The 18,930-nt window shown below is 41.9% G+C and overlaps 2 protein-coding genes and 1 long non-coding RNA gene across 6 annotated transcripts; 2 read left to right on the top strand and 1 right to left on the bottom strand.

Moving 5' to 3' along the window:
- The first annotated feature begins 13 nt into the window (after positions 1-13).
- Positions 14-6,455, top strand: LOC121089928. 2 transcript variants are annotated; one of them, XR_005828432.1, is made up of 3 exons: positions 14-97; positions 5,620-5,808; positions 6,011-6,455. It is a non-coding gene; the product is annotated as an uncharacterized LOC121089928 (long non-coding RNA). The 2 variants fall into 2 exon arrangements; XR_005828429.1 differs by having other exon boundaries at positions 5,620-6,455.
- CLRN2 (clarin 2) lies at positions 1,433-7,706 on the bottom strand. Of its 2 annotated transcripts, none has more exons than XM_040597599.1 (3): positions 6,906-7,706; positions 2,928-3,107; positions 1,433-2,492 (listed from the first exon to the last, which is right to left on the bottom strand). In XM_040597599.1, the coding sequence occupies exons 1-3, from the start codon at positions 7,156-7,158 to the stop codon at positions 2,227-2,229; spliced, it is 699 nt and encodes a 232-aa protein (XP_040453533.1). In that variant the 5' UTR covers positions 7,159-7,706; the 3' UTR covers positions 1,433-2,226. The 2 variants fall into 2 exon arrangements, 1 of the variants encoding a protein (XP_040453533.1); XR_005828421.1 differs by lacking the exon at positions 1,433-2,492 and adding an exon at positions 4,390-4,452 and having other exon boundaries at positions 2,996-3,107; positions 6,906-7,014.
- A 566-nt stretch (positions 7,707-8,272) lies between these two features.
- Positions 8,273-18,674, top strand: QDPR (quinoid dihydropteridine reductase). Of its 2 annotated transcripts, XM_040597382.1 has the most exons (7): positions 8,273-8,434; positions 8,562-8,654; positions 10,024-10,120; positions 11,771-11,911; positions 14,301-14,409; positions 15,814-15,897; positions 17,841-18,674. In XM_040597382.1, exons 1-7 carry the CDS (start codon positions 8,288-8,290, stop codon positions 17,947-17,949), a joined length of 780 nt encoding a protein of 259 aa, XP_040453316.1. In that variant the 5' UTR covers positions 8,273-8,287; the 3' UTR covers positions 17,950-18,674. The 2 variants fall into 2 exon arrangements, with proteins under 2 accessions (XP_040453316.1, XP_040453408.1); XM_040597474.1 differs by lacking the exon at positions 8,562-8,654.
- The last annotated feature ends 256 nt before the right edge of the window (positions 18,675-18,930 follow it).

Genomic DNA, 18,930 nt, shown 5'->3' with positions numbered 1-18,930 from the left:
AGGGAGCAGCCGGCCGGCCTGCGTTGCTCTTTCGGGGTGGACGCGGCGTGGGGGGACTCGGTTTCCCCGTGGGTTTTCGCCCCCTTGTGTGCCCTGGGTGAGTCTTCGCGTGTGCTGCGGATGAAGCTGCTTCCCCGGGGGGTTCACCGCAGGCTTTACAGAAACATTCCTGGTACCCGTACGCTATATTGAACTGGCATATTGGAGATTAAAATGTGAATGGTATATGGAAAAATGATCAAAGCTTTATTGCAAATGCAAAGACAACAAATTGACGTTGTTTTCCACGTGGGATGGTGGTTTACTTGTATAATACCACCTCACCTGTCTGGGAAGAGCTGATTAGGTTCTAAGAGAAAGCAGTAACAAACCCAGAGTAAAATTACAAAGAAAAAAAAGTGGTCAGTGAAAACAAAAGGCCAGTGAGAATGACTGGGGTGGTATTTTATCAGGGAAAAGTGACTCCAGAACACTGGGTCATCGGTGTATGTGTATGCATGTATATCAGAAGTAGATTTATGCTTTTCTAGCAAAAGCACTGTACGGAACACAACTGTTTGGAGTTTGCTAACACTTACTCTATCCAGAGTTTCAGTGGCACTGAACACGCCCTGGATTTTAATGTCAAGTGATCCGGATTGGGTTTACTTTTGGGGTTTTTTTCCCCTTCCCACCCCCAGAAAATACTTGAAACACATTATAAGTAATTCACTTCAGTATGTGGGAATTTGACACGACACTATGCGTAACAGTTTGCTTGTCCATGCATCTGTAACAGAACTGGCCCTGTCACAGCAGCAGAACATGATGGAGGAGGGCAGCCGGGCCTGGTCTCGTAACAGTATATTGCAGTTCCCACCTGAAGACTCCTTCTGTTAACTGCTACAGAAAGAAGTAACACGTCTTACTAAGGACAACTTATTCTAGCAACTGTTTCTACTGAGGGTTCTGCACACTTCAGTGACAAAACTAGTAATTTGGGTACATAAAATACAGGTTTAGGCACTTTGAAAATACTTGACCCTTACAATAGTACTTTTGTGAAGAGGGCTTTCCAAATAAAAAAATAAAGCATGTTTGTATATCCTGACGTGTTCTTAAAACACTTTGAATTCCTTTTCTAAAAAAAGTTGCTATTTTTTTCAAAGAGCTTCTCACAAGAATACAGTTACTAGCGGTCTGATGAAGAGTAACTGACTCCAAAACAATTTCTTTAATTTAGATGATCACTTTTTCATTCATTCAAAGTCATTCTTCAGTTACATGTAGGTTCTATTGCTAAAAAGTTAGTGTATGTTCACTATATTCTAAATTATGTCAAATTCTAAAAGTGACATGCTTAACAGCATATTCTTTTCTCTGAAATACTAATCATGACCCCAAAAACTGGTTGAATGCCTGTCAAAATTACGGTACTTCCTAACAAAGCAACTTTTCCATCTGTTTAACCATTTTTATTCATTTTAACACTGTTTCATCACACATCACTTTTACTTGATTTCAGATAGACATAAGACAAGGTTCTGAAGACAGTATGTCAGATTCTTACTTTCCAGGTTATCTAAAAGCACTATTATTTAGAATTCTGTTTACCTTTACTTCCAGAAGCTGCAATGAAACCTTCATCTTGCAGCTAATAATATTTTTTTCATAGTCTACTAGCATCCTGTAAACTTGACTCTTCTCATGCCTTGACTTAGTGGGGTTTGATACTTTCTGTTTTGAAAACATTTCACACATACTTAGCCTGTGCTTCCCCTTAACTTTAGCCTCACAGATTATGAAGTTTTCTTTTTCAATGCAGCGTTAATATCATCAAACATATCTTATTTTCCAGATAATTCTGTTAAGGTAGTTGGCAAATGTCCAATCTTTCTGTTTTGAAATAACCTTATAGTATCCAAGAGTTGTGATACACACATTTTCTTTCTCAACAAAGACAACACTTGCTTTCAATGAAATCCTATTTCACTTTAGTTTTCCAAAAGATCTCAAAATGTGAAATTTCTAAAAACTGCGAAGAGCATATATTCACTGCAGGTGTAGGTTAGTTTTGAGAATAATGATGTAGCATTTGTCCCACTTTCCCACACATGTTAATGGCTGATATTGTAGACTGACATCTTCGCTCATTTTTAAACCAAAATCATCCATCCAAATCAAAAGCTGAAGAGTCAAGAAGCTGTTTCTATCCTGACTTGATCAGAGTAGTTTTGTGTAGATTTATCAGTACATGATATCTTCTGCTGTAACATTTGCTTCTTCTGTTTTAGTCTTAATTTTAGGGAAATTAATCCCACTAATGGCTACTAGCAGCAAATTCACTGCATGTGCTGTGGCACTTGCCACACAAACCCAAAAACAGTCTTCAAACTCTTCTTCTAAGATAACAAATTGAAAGGCATTTTCCCGAAAATTGGCAATTCTTTCTGTGAGCTGATGAAGTTTCACAGCAGCCATAAAGCTGGTGACTGCAAGTACTATAAATCCACCTGCAACAAAATGAAAGAAGTATTCACCATTGTTGTCAAAACAAGACAGACATTTTGGTTGGGCTTCAGAAGGCTTTACTGCAAACAGCGGTGAGCGCTATACAGAGCGGGGGTAGACTTGGGCATGGCTTAAGCGCCTTCAAAATGCTCACCCTTTAGTGTAGGGCCAAACGCCATACCAGCGTTTGTAATAAAGCCCTTTTATCAGTGATACAGTGCCTAAAGACTGGCGTTGGTAGCTCCTGTAAGAAGTTGACTAGACACAGTTAGCCAAGATGCCACCTGACAGTTCCGTTTTGATAGATGAGAATTCACTCCTAACTTCATTTTATTGACAAGTATTGAAGTCAAGTAAATACTTAGGAAGGCAAGAGAAGGAACTTTTAACATTTTGTATGAATGTGACTGGTGTAAAATACTGGTAAATTATTTTACCTGCAAGGAAGTTCCAAAGGCCTACTCCTGCTGGACCTTTAATAGCCCGGTAAGGAACTTTTATTGCGTTAAGAATGCAGAATCCAAAACTGACCAGAGAAAAGAAAATGGCCACACAGAGGAACATTATAATCATCACGTGCAGGCCTGTATTCAGCTTTTTCACCATGTGTGGGAAAACTGTCAAGGAAAAAAAATCATCTGTTCAGTGTGTATTTTTTCTTGACAACAGTAAACATCACGCTCTGCTGGTGCTACAAACTTTAATTATACTTAAAAAAGACTATTTTTTACAGAGGCAATTAATTCAGGTAGTTACACACATCTTAGTTCATGATGCTTTATTTGCCACTATATCAGAGAAACAGGTTACACTACGTGAATAATCCTTTACGTAGGGTCTGTGAATAAGGATTCAGCCTTAATTCCTGATTTACCTAGTTGTGTAATGTCTGCATCTCTGCAGCTGTATTGTCTGCTGCATTCTTTCCTGTTTCTTTTTCACCTCTGCTGTCCATACAAAACTCCTTTTTTTAAGCTTCCCATTCCTGTCCTATGCGTTTAATCTTATACCTTTGAAGTCTGATAGTCCCAGTGGTCTTGTCCAGCCCTTTGCTGCCTACAAGTAGTATCACTCCTTTCTGTATTTTCTCATGTTACTCTTCTTTCTTTCTCTCCCTCTCTTTAATGCTGGCTACAGTGAGATCTACTCTGCTTTCATACTTCCTCATCCCACAGGTTTCCACTTTCAGATTCTCTCCTTGGTTTCTCATCTAGTGTTTATGGCCCCTTTCTGCTCTTCTGGGTATCTGGCAGTATTTTAGTTACATCTGCAGAAAGGTTGCGAAGTGTTGCAGCTGGGTGGGCCTTGGGTGAAATGCTCACGTGTTGCTCTAGGCACGAGGTCTTCCAGCAACCTGTTGCTCACCTGCCTCTAAAGAATGGCAATGTCCTCGGTTTTGTCTTCACTGAGGGAGTTACTTTGTTGGAGGGACAGATTGGCCAGCAGCAAGGAAGTGTGGAGCACCTGATCATTTAGTTTATGCAGCAGCCTTTTAGTAACAGCATCAGAAGAAATGTGAGTGGGTAATTAAGAGGTGACATGCTGACTGACAGGAAAAAGAGAAGGTGATAGAGAAGAACCCTAAAATACAAGCTGATCAAAAAGAGCCCTTCGGGTAGTGTAGCATATTTTGTGCATGTTTTGAAGCGCTAAGTGCCTAATTACTAAAAAGTTACTAAAAAGAAGGTAGATTATGTTATAAACAAACAGATTGCTTCCTATGCAGCGTAACTGAAAAGAAAACCAAAAAAAGCCACATAAAAAGTTGGCAGCAATAATTGGTAGATGTCAGGAGGTGTACCATTTGGTCATCATGACATGACAGAATTCTAGTAGATTATGCAGAAAACGTCATACTGTACAAATTCCATACAAAAATCCATGATTTGACAGTTCTACCTTTTCAGTAGCTCATTCTGGAGTTGTAGCTGGGCTTGGTATACATGGGACCTACAAAAGAGACTGACAACAAGAAGAAAGGAGGGGAGTAAATCAGAATCAAAAGTATGTATGAGAAATGGGAAGCCAGAAACTGTTTTGCTTTTTTACTGGAAGACAACTGGCAGTGTAACAAGGCACACAGAACTTAGCCTTCTTACAAACCAGTAGAGTTTTTAGAGTGGTTATAAGGATTCTCTTGCCTCTTTTCTGGGGCTCTCGGCCAAGTTCCAAAGACCTGACCAGTGAGTCTGCATGGCGGCCCATGACACATTCCAGCTGAGCTTGCATAACGCCTGGCTTCCCCACAGCTTATTCTTGGCTCGATTTGGTTGGCAAAACATAAGCATCTTATGCCAATTTAGATGCCCTAGGGCTGCCGTAACAACCGTGTGGGTCTAATGCACATGTCACACTATGTATGGGACACCTCCAGAAGCAGCAGCTGGAGGCCAGATGATACACCTTGGGGAGTGTAAAATAGCACTGGACCCCGATTATGTCAATTGAATCATGCTGTCACTGCCCCAGTTAAAAGAGAGCGTGCCAGCTGTAAGCCTACTCTAGTGAAAAGCAATGTACCAATAACCATATAATACTGCAACTCGGAGTTCCAAAGTGCCAGAGCTACTGCAGTACTGCAGCGTACGAGGTGCTGGTGCTCCGCCGTGCTCTTTGCTGCCGGGGCAGTCCATTTACACCAACACATTCCCTGAGAAAAGTCTCCCATGTCTTGTTCCCCGGTAAGTTCAGAATGCTTGGTGATTCAGTGGTACGTTCAAAACAAAAAAAAGTCAGACCCAGAACCCCCAAAGTCCGCTGACCATTGTGCAGAAGTACTTAACAGCTTTGTATACTGTTGTGATACCACTTTTAAATCAATATTGTGAAAGTATCCAACCCGACAGAGCTATTAAAATGTTTAAAAAGGAAAATCTCTGGGACACTTGTTTACCTATATGCACAATTGTGCCCACTGCACTTAACGACACAATTTTACAGTTCTAACAGGGAGAATTCTTACTAGCTTCACAGAGAGCTTTTTTTTGTCTAAGGAGTATAGGATCATGTCCTCCAAATACATATCAACGCAGTCCACGGTGATGGCGGAACATAAGGCCTTCCTCTCAGGTTGCACAGTAATTAATCAAAAGGTTTACTGGCTGCTTTTTTCCTCATTCTCTCTGACAGGATAGGGTGAAAGAACTGGGACTGTGTTTCTGAACACCCTGAAGAGGAGCAAAGCAGAGCTGGAAGAGCTTTGACCTGATGGCCTGTCTGCCAGCCAGTCAAACCGACTAGCCAAAGCCTTTATTTGAGCATGACCGCTACGTCCGTGTCATGAAGTCGCAGCTGCGGTCGGATCTTGCACAAGACTCGGTTAGTGTAAAAGTGACTGGTCCAGATTCACCACAGCTGAACAGCTGGTCAGGCTGATCTAAGTTGAGGTTGCTCAGGTTTTCTTCTCTGTTCCCTCTGAAGTCCCACAGTCCTGCTTGCCGTCGAGTTTTTATAGTGGTGCTTGTGCAATTGTGTGGTCAGCCATGATTTTATGGGAAACTGATTTTTTTTTTTTTGGCAGGTTAATTTTTTGGCCAGCTTAAACTTCCTGAACTACCTCACCACAGCAACTACCAGAGCCATTGCAAAGGATGGGGCAGGACAGCAGGGCTAGGGAGAAGGGGAGACTGTGGGAGCTTCCACTCATACTAGTTTAAGTTGTAATGGATCTGCACACTGAACTGAAAATCTTCAATGCAAAATATCATTTTCACTACAGCACAGAATGTGTGAAAACTGGAAATCATCCAAAGTACAGACCATCTGAGTGATTTTGAGACTTCAAGAAAATCTTTGACATTAAATGAAATGCATTTTTAAGAGTTCAGCAATATTTTTCTCTCCAAAGTTACCAGAAAAGAAGGTAAACATTTCTTCAACATGTTAACAAAGTTAGGAGTATCTGCATTGGGACAGCTAGGGAAATAAAGAAATATGGCCAGCTAAATAAATCTCTACTTCTTAAAGCAAAAAAAAAAAAAAAAAAAAAAAAAAAAAAAGGGATGGGTGGGGAGGAATTCAACAGAGAAAGCAAGGACAGAGACACAGAGAGACCACAGAACAACACTTTGCATAGGAAAGAGTCAGTCAAGAGGCAAGTATGATTTACAAGGTCATTTCCAAATGACTTTTACCCCCTTCATAAGACTAAAAGGAAATCCTCAATCTAGCCGTGGGGATTTTTTTTTCCCATCTGGATTCCAGGATTACAGACCATAAGTGGAAGAAAAGTTAGCCTGAAAAGATAGAGATTTTACATTCACACTCAGATCTCAAACCATAAAGACCACAAGTCAGCCACAAATATAAATGTCATAAAATTAATTTGCATTCTGTAAGTTCCGTAAACAAAAAGAATAGCATTTTTAAAGTTGAACTAGGCATTGAACTAAGGATTCAACCAAAATTGTACTTACTTGTGAACTTGGAACGCCGCCCGCCCAACCCACACTGGCGTATTTTACCACCCTGGAAGAGTCCGTAGTAAATTTCTCCAATGAACTTGACCAGCTCTGGATCTGTGGCATTGACCAAGTCAGCTCCTGTTTTGCAAAGGATCTTGCCAGTCATCCACTTCGGGGTCCCCATTGCAACAACAATCAAGATGAAAGACACGAAACTTACTAGAGAAGCCAAAGCAAATAAAGTCTTTTTAAAACAGCCAGGCATCCTAGTGGTTTCAGGGAATCATCTCCAAGGCCTCTTTGCAGCGGTCAGGCACGTTGCGCATTTTTTTCCTCATGCTCCGAAATCCGCAAATGAATAGCAGTCATTTCAAAACATATCTCATTGTATTTTGAAGCTCCCAAAATTAATATGTAAGGTTAAAAATCAACTCAAAAATATATTCTGCTGCGACAACATCCTGAAATGGTTGCAAGTAACAGCTTCATTACACCGTAGCGTGGTGATGCGTGTTTCTGCAGAAAGTAATCCTATATTGCCTGGCTAGTGTTTCATTGCAGGTTTATTTGTCTCGCTCAAATGACATCAAGTTCTTTCCTGTAACCTCACGGGAAGGAAATCAGGAGCAGAACCTAGCTTTTTAGATCATTAGAACCGCGGGTAAATAGCATGTGTGCAAGGGACAAAGCGTTAAAAGCACGTAGTCGGGCGCCAGGCCGGCGGCGGGGTCTGGGCCGTGCGGAGCGGCCCGTCCCTCGGCGCCTGTGTCCCCACCGCCCCGGGTTCCCAGTGTCACCGCTCCAGGGCCACCGGCACCGCGCTCTGCGGCTCGGCGCCTGTTCCCTGGGGCGCAGGGACGGCGCTCGGCACGCCGCGGCTTAACGCACGGATCCGCGGAGGTAACGCGGGGGCGCGGGGCCAGCGGCGCGGCCCGGCGCTCGGGGCTGGGGCAAGCGGCGTCACTCGAGCTACAGGTGCGATCCGGGAGCACTCGAGCACCGGCCGTAGTTACCTCCCCTTCTACGGTTACCGCCACTCAGGGCCTACAGAGACCTTTATAAGCGCTCATTAATTAACGCCGGCAGTATCCCTGGGGGGTAGGTAACACTAGCCCGCCCGCTGCCCCAGCTGGGGAGGCAGGCCGAGCCGGTGGACACCGCCGGCGGTGTCGCCCCGAGCGAGGCCCGGCCGCCGCGGGCCGGGGGGGGCCCTGAGGGAAAAGCCTCGCGGCGGCACCACGCGAGCCCCCGGGGGCGGCGGGCTGGGGCTCGGCCGAGGCAGGGACGCCCCCCCCTCCTCCTGCCGGCTTCGGCACGGCCCCAGGCAAGGCAGCGCTCGGGCCTGCCCCCCGCGCCGCTGCCGCCCCCCGCCCGCCCCTCGCGGGGCGGCCCGCATGCGCAGGCGGGGCCGGCCGGGCCGCGCTGGGGCTGCAGCCGGAGCGGCGGCGGCGGGCATGGCGGCGGCGGGCAGGGTGCTGGTGTACGGGGGCAGAGGGGCGCTGGGCTCGCAGTGCGTGCGGTACTTCAAGTCCAGGAACTGGGTAAGCGCCGGGCCGGGAGGCGGCGGGGCGGGGAGCCGCGGTCCCCGGGAGGGCGCCCGAGCGGCGGGGCAGCGTGAGGCGTTTCGGAGAGCGGGCCGGTAACGCGCCGTTCCTCTCGCTGCGGCAGTGGGTGGCCAGCATCGACCTGGCGGAGAACGAGGACGCCAGCGCCAACGTGGTGGTGGAGCCGACCGACTCCTTCCCCGAGCAGGCCGAGCAGGTGGGTCGGCGGCCGCTGCCCGGGAGGCCGGAGGCGGCCGAGGTGCTGGCGCCGCCCGCCCGGTGCCCGCCGCCGCGGTGCGGGAGGCGGGGGGGATGGGCCCGGCGGCGGGGAAGAAGCCGCCGCGGTGAGGGTGGCGAGGCCGCCGCAGTGCCACCAACCCGGAAAGCCTAGCTTCTGATCGTCGCTTCTCTTTAATTTTCTTTTGTAATTTCTTTTAACTGCGCGCGGACATGGATATACAGGAAGGGCTCGGTCTGGGGTTTTGCAGGTCCCGCACATAAGGCGGTTTTGCATTTATTTTTTTTCTCCCGGTGACTTGAAAATTTGCACACCGGTTCAGATGAGTATAACGAAGTTGTATAAGGACATCTTAAACTGCAACGCTTTTTTTTTTTTCTAATGTCATGACTCTTAAGTGTGGTGTGTGTGGGTGGATGGCATACTCAAAGCAGACCGAAAGCTTCATGGGATCCCTAGAGAATGTGCTGGTTTTCACGAAGGTAGATACGGGAGAATTCAGGCTAGCCTAAAAACTCTGCATCATTCTCAAGAGATAGGATTTATTTTTTAAATTCTGACTTTTTAACCTGCGTCTCTCACTGGTAAGTTGAGTCACTAGCCAATGTTTTCTTTATATCTACACAACTTTTAAGATTTTTAAAGGGTAATATGGAACCTCTACAATTTTTCAATGCTGAGCCTTTTTGAAAGCCAGTGGATTTTTTGTCTTTTGATGAGAGATCGATTGTTTGCTTTTCACTTTGGCGGAGAAAATTCAGAGCCAACAAATAGATTACCACCAATGAAGTCTTATATTTGAAAGAGAAGAAGACACTGGATGTCCAAAAGTATAGAAACTCAGGTTTAGGGGCCGGGCCAGACTGGAACTAGTGGTTGTAGCCTAGATATAAGCTGTAAGGCGGCTAATCTTCAATCGTACATTTCTTGCACTATCATTAGAAGTGACACCAGTAGCCCTGGTCAAACCTGGAGTTTCATTTCCCATATTAAATAGCAACGTACCCAGAGAAGAACCTGTTAAAAAGTAAGTTACAAATAAAAACTTTTGTTAATGATATAGGTAAGGGTCAGACTTTTCAGTCCTGCTCAAATCCATTATTTCCAGTGACATCACACACCGTATAGTCTGACTTCCATTGATCTGACTTTCATTTACAGTTATCTTTCAACACAATTATTTTGTTTTCTGTTCATAGATCATAAATGTTAGTTTTCTGCAGCTCTTTAAACTGCCGTGTGTTGTGTTATGTGGCTCCATAAAAGTAACTTTAAGGCAGTCTTGATATTTACTTTTTTCCATTATCAGTCCAGTGTTTTTGATACGTTTTTTTTCTATATATTGAAGGTGACAACAGAGGTTGGAAAACTTCTTGGTGAAGAAAAGGTGGATGCGATCTTGTGTGTAGCTGGAGGATGGGCTGGAGGCAGCGCCAAAGCTAAGTGTAAGCCTTTGGTACATGTATGCTGGTGAACACATGAATGGAATCTGAGAGGAATCCTTAAAAATCATAGTGATAAATAAATCTGAGATCATCTTTCTTCCTGAGTCCAGAAGAGGACATGAACATAACAGTACAAAGTAGCTGTCACAGGGCTTCTCAGGGCTTCTCTTGAGTGTTTGTTGTTAAATTTGCAGAGCACTTAATACTTTCTGATGTATGAGTTTTCATCAGAAAAATCTTGATGGGCTTTATGAAGGTGTTAAGCATCTATGAACTAACTTTTGCCAAGGCTGATGGTCTCGGGCAAGTAACATAAGACCGTGGCTGGGTAGAAACACAATGTTGTTTCCTAATCCATTGTTTTATGCATAAAACCTCAGTTGCCTCCCGCAGTTCTCTGCGTTGTTACTGTGCAATACGGTATTGGAAGGAGCTATCTAATGACCTGAGAACAAGCTACAGAAAAAAGCCTTCAGTTTAAAAAAAGCTTTTAAATATGTGATATTCAGAATGAAATCTTATACCTTATCCACTAGTGCAGAGATAAGAGGAAAAAATAACTTCGTTTTCTGACTGGAGTAAATCTGGTGAAATGCGTCTTTTTTTGTTCCTAGCTTCCAGTTTGGACGTTACAGACAAAGATCTCTTTTTAAAGAGAGACCATATGGAAAAGCATACAGACTTACACCACAATTGCATTATATTAGATTGTTATTAGTGTACGCCTTATTTTAAATAAGCTGATTTACTATAATCATGATTTTAAAGTAACGTTACTGGTAGGCTAGCAGGATATCTTGGCATAGGGGGTTGGCCTATGTCACAGTTATCTGTGCTTATTCTATATTGTGTTATGGAAGTGGTTCTTCGTGGATACTAAAATATTTGATGTGGCTAGTTACTGTTTTTATTTTCCTGCGCAGGTATTGGCAATGAAAAACAATAATGAGAGTTCATATTTTCCTTTCATTTGAAGTTATTTTTGTGCCTTACCAGAGGTTGCACTCCAGTATGTAGGGGCACTGGAATGCACATGTGGTACAGTGCAGATGCATACATCTTTGATGTTCCATACCAGCCTACTACTGTCACATATACAGATTGTTTCTTGGTTTATGAAGTAATCTGATGATAAGAAATATTTTTTTGTTCAACTCCTTTATCTCTTGAATTTTCTTCTTCTGCTATCTGCGTACTAATGTAATGCAGCTCTTTTGCAGCCATTGAGGAAGTATGGAAAGGGACAGATCATGCTACAAAGTGAGATGGGGCTCGTGAAAATTTTGAGATCCTTGACATGGGTCGAAGCAGCCCCTACAGGAGTTTTAAGAACTTAGTTCCATTAGTTCTCCATTAATGGTTTAATCGTGTGTGTGTTTGTTGGTTTGTTTTGTTTGGCTTTTTTTGTTTCTGGTAGCGAGAAAGCAGATTATTGCCTAGAATATGTGCTGTAGAGCTGGGACTTGGAGCCCAAAGGGAAGGGAGATAGAGAAGATACAAATTGGTATTTCACCCAGTGTGGAAGTAGAAAATAGTAGCAAGCGTGTTTTCATAGTCCTGTTCCCTTGTGCTGTTGCACTCTGACAGTGAGGAAATCCGTTATAAGTCTTGTATCTTTGAGTTAACTTCAGTAATTCTCTTCCTCTTCAGCATTATACAATAACTGTGATCTGATGTGGAAGCAGAGTGTTTGGACGTCAACTATTTCCAGCCACTTAGCCACAAAACACCTGAAAGAAGGTGGCCTGTTGACTTTGACAGGAGCTCAGGCTGCTTTATCTGGAACCCCAGGTAAAATGCAAAATGCAGCATGGTAAGTGCTGGGACATCAGCAGTTACAGCTTTCTGTTTGTCTGAGTGTTCTTGTTTGTGAAGCAACAGTTTCATTCCCCAATTTCTTGACATCTAGTACAAATGGAAAATTGCTCCTGAAACACTGAAGTAGAGTGTAATTTTTACACATAGGAATACTTAATCTCTTGAAGCTGGAGTGCAAACAGGTAGAATTGGTATGTAATTAATATTTGACATGCATTGGTGAAATGTACTTGGCTAATACATGATACAGTATAAAAAAAGTTGAGAAAATAAAGAAGAATAGAAGCACACAGTGAGCTGGAAGTGTGGTGCTTAAAGTTAAATCTCCATATTTGTGTTCTGAAAGTCCTTAATTGTCCAATTTTTCCCTTAGTGATGACTCGGCTGATTCTGTTAACTGTGCTTGTCCTGTTCCAGTCTACATTTGCTGCAGACATAGATAAGCTTGTTGACCTTTGGCTTTGTCCTCCACTAGCTATTTAATATGGACTTGATTTTTTTATTTTCTTGATTTGAGTTTAATATGAATTGAGTTCTTTCATCTTGCTCCTTGCCATGTTGGTCTGCATGGAGGAAGAAATGTGGAGCAATTTAAAATAAAATAAAAATGCACTGCCACACAAGCCCACAGGCATGGAGAGGAAAGCTTTTGAGCCAAATACTCTTATTTCTCAATCTTTTATTAGTGACTTCAGCAATATTTTGATGAAACATAGGTACTAAAACTTCTAAAACATACAACATTTATGAATATTCCTGAAAGCTGTCTAGATCTAAAGCTGTTCAGGAAAAAAATGCTCTATTTTCTAGTTAATGATTTATTTTCTGTGTTTACAGCTGCATCTGGCATAGTCCAAAGTTAAAAGGCTTCTTTTATGAGAATAAGCAGAGGAATAACTTACTGTGTACTACTGACTGACCATACACAAATGAAAAAATGTGAACTCTGTCAAGCTTTCATGGTTTTTTGTCTGGGTGGTTTTGGGAGGTAGGGACCACAACACAGGAATCAGTGATTGGCTTTCATGTTTTGAACTGGTTGGTTTCAAGTAGTCTGGATTTTTCTAAACAAACCACAGCATTGCTTTGGGCAAACACATGCAACATATTAACATCAGGAAGAATTGTGAAAGAGTTGTTACTCAACTTGCACAAATATTACTTGTTAGGCTCGTTACTACTAGCTGTTATGGAGGGAACAATCTTTTTCTTGTTTGCTGTTAGTGATGTGTTTTTTTTCTTTTTTCAATTTCCCATGTGAAAATGTTGACTCGCATAGTGCAAACTGAAAAATCCTGAGTTATATGAACAGTTACAGAAGCAGTCTGATAGTGATGGCTAAGAAATATAGAAGCATGAAAACGTTTAAGAAGACTTGGAATGTTTGGTTTGGATGACATGAGGCAAATATGATAGAGATGCAAGTATTTTTATTGTAACAGTAATTAAAATTAGCTACTGCTACCCATGATTCCTCCTAATAAAAGTCGATGTTATACAACGTGTCTAATTCATTATAATGGAAACACTTCTACAGTGCAAAATTACCTTTGTAACTTTAATACAAAATACTTTCTCAGGAACATTGGAAAGGGGTTGTGTAGTTATACAGATGGCTAGAAAGGCATCCTGTTGTAGTAGACAAAATACACATTAAGGACATAAGAAAACGTAACTGTATCTGGACTGCTTGGCACATGGGTACCATGAGACATCTCCGACCTGTAGCACTGATGTCTAGATCTTGTACCTGACCAGTGTGTCTTCTGCTCTCGTTCCTGTTGCTCTTACAGTGCTAAATGCTGTCTGCCTAGAATGCACCAGGGTTCAGGAAGAAGTTTGCTTTACCTGCAGGTTGTTCAGTAACTTCCTATTATGAGGATTTTTTTGTAGTTTTCTCCAAAGTGCCTGTCCGACTTGAGGTGCTGACCAAGTGAATTGCAGTTCTCAAGAAAACTGAGCTGAATCCGCTTGGGTGCAAACCTGCAAATACCTTAGTCATACAATTAAAATTAATGGATGATTACTTTATTAAAGTCTGTGAGCATCTTCATACTTACTGTATTAGATCAGTAAGGTTAGTCCCATAGGTCACATCCTCCAGGGTATATTTGGATACGTTAACTAAGCTGCTTATTTCTGTAGTGCTGAGTAAATGTGAGTTCTGTGATAGTTCCTGGGTTTTTATTTTTTTCTTCTTTTCTTTTAATATGTGTATTTTGATGTGTTTTAAAAGTCTGATTCTGTTCTGGCTGTAGTATGTGGTCTTAATGTTCCATCAAACAATCGGAGTTTGTTGTACTATTGATGATACTGAGAACTGTTTCAGTTGTGCTCTAATTTGCCTGTTTTTAATTGTTAGGGATGATTGGCTACGGCATGGCCAAAGGAGCAGTGCATCAGCTTTGTCAGAGTTTAGCTGGTGCCAATAGTGGCTTGCCATCTGGGTCTGCTGCTGTTGCCATTTTACCGTAAGTGTTTGCATAGTTGCCTCTGCCTGTGCTGTTTTGTTTAATTACTGCTGTAACCTCGAGTCACGTGGATATGCTTACGGTGTCCTGCTCACAGTACACAAACATTGCTTCTCAGACCTACTTACAGTTTCATAGAGAAAGGAGGCATCTTGAACGTACGAACAAAATTATATGGAAGTCACTCTGAAAATGCTGAAGATCTTTTCCTTTCCTTTGCAAAACAGTAGTGGATGTTAGGATTAGAATTTGATTCACTTTCAACCAATGTAACTGTAGCCATGCATTAATGTGTGCATTGTTGTAGGGTTTTTTTCTGTATAGACAAAGCTGTGAAAATGAAATGAGCTGTTCAGCATGGATTTATATTTAGCTGTGTGGTCATAGTAAAGCAAAAGATTACTTGATGAGTTTTGACTTAATGATACTTAATGAGGTGGTGCATATCTATGCTTGATCAGTAAAATTAGGTCAGTTTGAGCATACGTGAAAGGTTTCGTGTGTATTTACTTGTCACAGCTTGCTTTATGATGAGGAAAGCTAGTAAAAAGTGGACAGCCTAGTAGGTCTTTGCTATGTCTAAATTTACCAGTTCTGCTGCAAAAATTAAAAGTATTTTTCCTGCCAGGTCTGTATCTAGTTCTGGACCCAAAAATTAAGGCTGAAGAATTCTGTATAGGGATTTAGAACTCTACCTGAATTCTCCCTCCTTTGTCTTCCTTATATACATGCTCTTATGCACATCTTTTCAGGTCAGAGAGCAACAGCCTTAAAAGGGTTTGCATAATTTGGCACCGCCTTCTACAGGGCTTTGCAAACAGGCAGACACAAAGATCACTGGACTTTTGGGCATTCTGCGCTTGCCTAGCTCTCATGCAAAACTGCTCTTGAGTGATTTTTTTTGAGAGTAATTGTACCTTGGATTGCTATCAGCATCTCAGTGAGGGAGTTGTGGAAAGTTCTCCCCTTAACATCGTTGTATGTAGTGTAAATATGTATCATCAAAGTCAGAACTTCCTGTGCTTGTGCACTTTAATGTCTGCAGTTGCAGCTGGTGTGAGACTTTGAAAGCATGGATGCTGTGCATGTGTGCTGTGCAGTACGGGCAAACAATCCTATTACTGCCATTCCCTGTTTATATGAGAGACTGGAAGGGACCTGTGGGCTGAGTGATTGTCCTAATAGGCTGGATGTCATCAGTGAGCCAGGAAGGTGAGGGGCTGTAGGTTGGAGCATTTTTGATACTTACTGAAACTGATGGCTGTATAGCACGTGGAGGATGCAAAGGAAATCTGTGCCATGTGGTATACAAGTCAAGCATATTTTACAGCAGTGAATAGAAGCAGGTGGTGCTTATCAGGAACATGATGTACAAATAAAAGGCTTATCTTTTTTTAATCACAGGGTTACCTTAGATACACCAGCAAACAGGAAATCAATGCCTGGTGCAGATTTCAGCTCCTGGACATCCTTAGAATTCATTGCTGAGTGAGTATCTGTTGAGCAATTCTTCACTGTCACTCTTGCTGCTGCATCTTACCCCACGTTCTTTCTAAATAGCTGTCTTAGATTTGGGTGGGTTTTTTCCCTGTCATCTCCTCATTGTGTATGTTTCTAAATCATGTTGGGTGTATTGCACAGGCTTCCTAACTGGAGAAAATTAGCCCAACTCAATCAGCTTCAGCATCTCTACACCAGTTATTCTGACAAGGGAGATAGCTGTAAGCACTTGGAAGCCAGAGAATCTCATAAAGCCTGTAGACTAACTAAATTGTAGACAGCAGTTGCAGGAGACAGAATGGCTTAAAGGTAAACTGCAAATACGCATGTAAACTTTGGGATTTTTTTTCTTTTAAAAACTCTTTACTGCCTGCTTTATGGTGTGTTAGTTCACTTCTCTCAGCTGTCAAAATTCCTGCTGTTGTTTAGAGAAACTTAGTCAAGATATTTTTTTTTTCCAATCATCTACAAAGGCTTGTCCTAAATGATGTTGCAAAATGCTGAAATTTCAACTGTAGCTTATGTAACAGCAGGCTGAGATTTTAAGGCTTGCTGTTTCTCATTCCTCTCCGTTAGAGAAGTTACAGCATAAGTACTGCTTTCTGTGATGTGATGGGGCAAAGATTCTCCTGTGGCTGAGCTGTCGAAAGGAATAATACAAGGGCACAACTGTCTTGCCTCTTTGAGGAAAACCAGAGATGAATCTATGTTCATATATTGTCAAGGGCTTTACTCTTACACATGTTTAAAGTCTTTTAGAACTGACACTGAAATTATATTACCTATTGCTAATTGTTCAGAGAAGACTTTAGTTCTGACATTGGATTTCTTTTTTTTTAGGATTTTTAAGTTGAGTGTCAGAGTGGGGAATGGTTTATGTTGCAAGAAGCCTATGCAGCTGTTTGATGTGGCTCTTTAAAAGGGCCCCATAAATTGAATTTAGTTGGCCTAAAAACATTCAAAAAGAGATCTTTAATTTATTCTGCTTCAGAGTCTGCTTAGCCAGATACCGTGGTTTTACAAATTCATTTTTTAAAATTTAACTTTAAAGTATTTTTTCCTTATGGAAGAATTAGGTTAATTGGTTTGTTTTGTTTCTTGGGTTCTAATTCCCAACTTCAAATCCAGCTTTGAAAACTGAAAATCTCACTGGCTGTGGAAGAAAAACATCTGATGTTAAGTGTTGGTAACATCTGCATCTTGGGAAGGATGCAGGAAATCTTTTCCTGTATGCCACTTGAATTTTGTGCCCTGGAAACAGCTGTGTCAGCAGCTGCCACGTTGGAATGTACTGATACATCTGCAATACTGGAAAGGTTAATGGACCTGAGAAATACACTGCACTTCCTGTAGTGTATTTTGAGTAAGAAGTTTGTATTACGTTTTGGTAAAGAGTGTTCTGGTGTGCTACCCAGAAAAAGTCCATCTTAATTGGCACTATTTTGGATGTCTTAAGGCTTTGTGCTTCTGCTGGGCAGCTTTCACAGCTCGATATAATGGTCTGTTGGCAGAATAATGGGTTTAGCAACTCTGTTTAGCCATAAATCTGTGTTTCTGGTATGTACTTTAAAGGCAACTTAAGTAGCTTCTCCTTCCCCTTTTCAAATATTTTTTTTTTTTAACTTGGGGGGTGGGGGGGCGCTTGCCACTTTGACATTTTAAACTCCTGGCCTTTTCCTTTGAGATGTTCTGAAAATCCTGCGTGTGCGCACTCTAAAGCCCTACAGATTTCTCTGAGCCTCTGTCCAGCTCCGAGGGTCTGAATCCAGTAATCGCATCACTAGTTTACAACATACATAGAAATCACTAGAGGGGGCTGTAGGAAAAGAAGGAGAAGTAATAGTCTTTTATGCTTCCTGTCAATATACCTGACAGTAGTATTTACTTTTCCCCTTCTCCTCACTCTGTTTTATCCATTTATTTTAAAACAGAACCTTTTACAACTGGATAACAGGGAAGAATCGACCAAACTCGGGGAGTCTTATCCAGGTGATAACTACAGGAGGGAAGACTGAACTAGTTGCAGCAGCACATCTTTGATGTCAGTCACTTGAGGTGGTGGAGCTTTAGCAAAGGAGAAGCTATGGAAAATCTATGTGCCAGTATAATTTGGATGGTCTTCTGTATCCAGTGATTGTAGTTATGTCACTAATGGAACCAAATTTCAAGTAATATTTCTGTGCTGTCTGTTTTGAGCTATCAGCATTTATTTACCAACAAGTATCACGTATTTGTCTCTAAATGAAAGTTGCCACTTCTGAGCATTTTATGTTGACTTACCTGTTTTGTCTGAAATGGGAATTGTGCTTAATTATGTTACGTAATAACATACATAAGGGTTGGATTTTTTTCTCATAAGTGTTTCTGGCAGCTTACTGTGAATCTTTCAGTGGTCTGTCTGAGAACATAACCCTGCCTCTGCTTATTATGTTGGCTGTAATTATAGGAAACACTGCAGCCATGTATAACATCCTAGTCTTGTAACATTTTTCTTGTCAAGTTCCACTTGCCTTAATGGAACTGTATAGAGATTACTCATGTGAGAAGGAGTTCCTAATCTGCCTTACAGTTTATAAGCTGCTATCAGGCCTACAGTTGTAAGATAAAAGATTTGTTCTGTCAGATGGCTAGTATGTCTTTGCATTGGTCTTGACAGTTCTTTACCTTTTCAAAAAGCAAAGTGGTGTGAAGAAGTACTAGCATACATACGCTTCTGTTGGAATATGGAACTTTTTGTGCTAAATAAACATATATTGTTTTACGTACTGAGCTGTCTCCATCACTGTAACCCAAATATCTGGATAACATTTTAATCTGTTTAATTGAACTTGCAGTTCAGTTGTGGCAAAGGACTTAATTTTCTTACTTCCTTCTGGTAATGCTGCATAAAATACATTTCTGTGGTAGCAAAACGGCTACTAGCTGTGCATACAGGCAGGCAGGTCTTCCGCTGGAGCAAATGTTTTCTTTAATCCAGCTATGTTACATGAAAATACAGTTTGGTTACAGAGTGAAAGCATT

Source organism: Falco naumanni, chromosome 1, assembly GCF_017639655.2.
Source record: "Falco naumanni isolate bFalNau1 chromosome 1, bFalNau1.pat, whole genome shotgun sequence".
Taxonomy (NCBI): domain Eukaryota; kingdom Metazoa; phylum Chordata; class Aves; order Falconiformes; family Falconidae; genus Falco; species Falco naumanni.
This window is presented reverse-complemented; position numbering and strand designations above follow the sequence as displayed.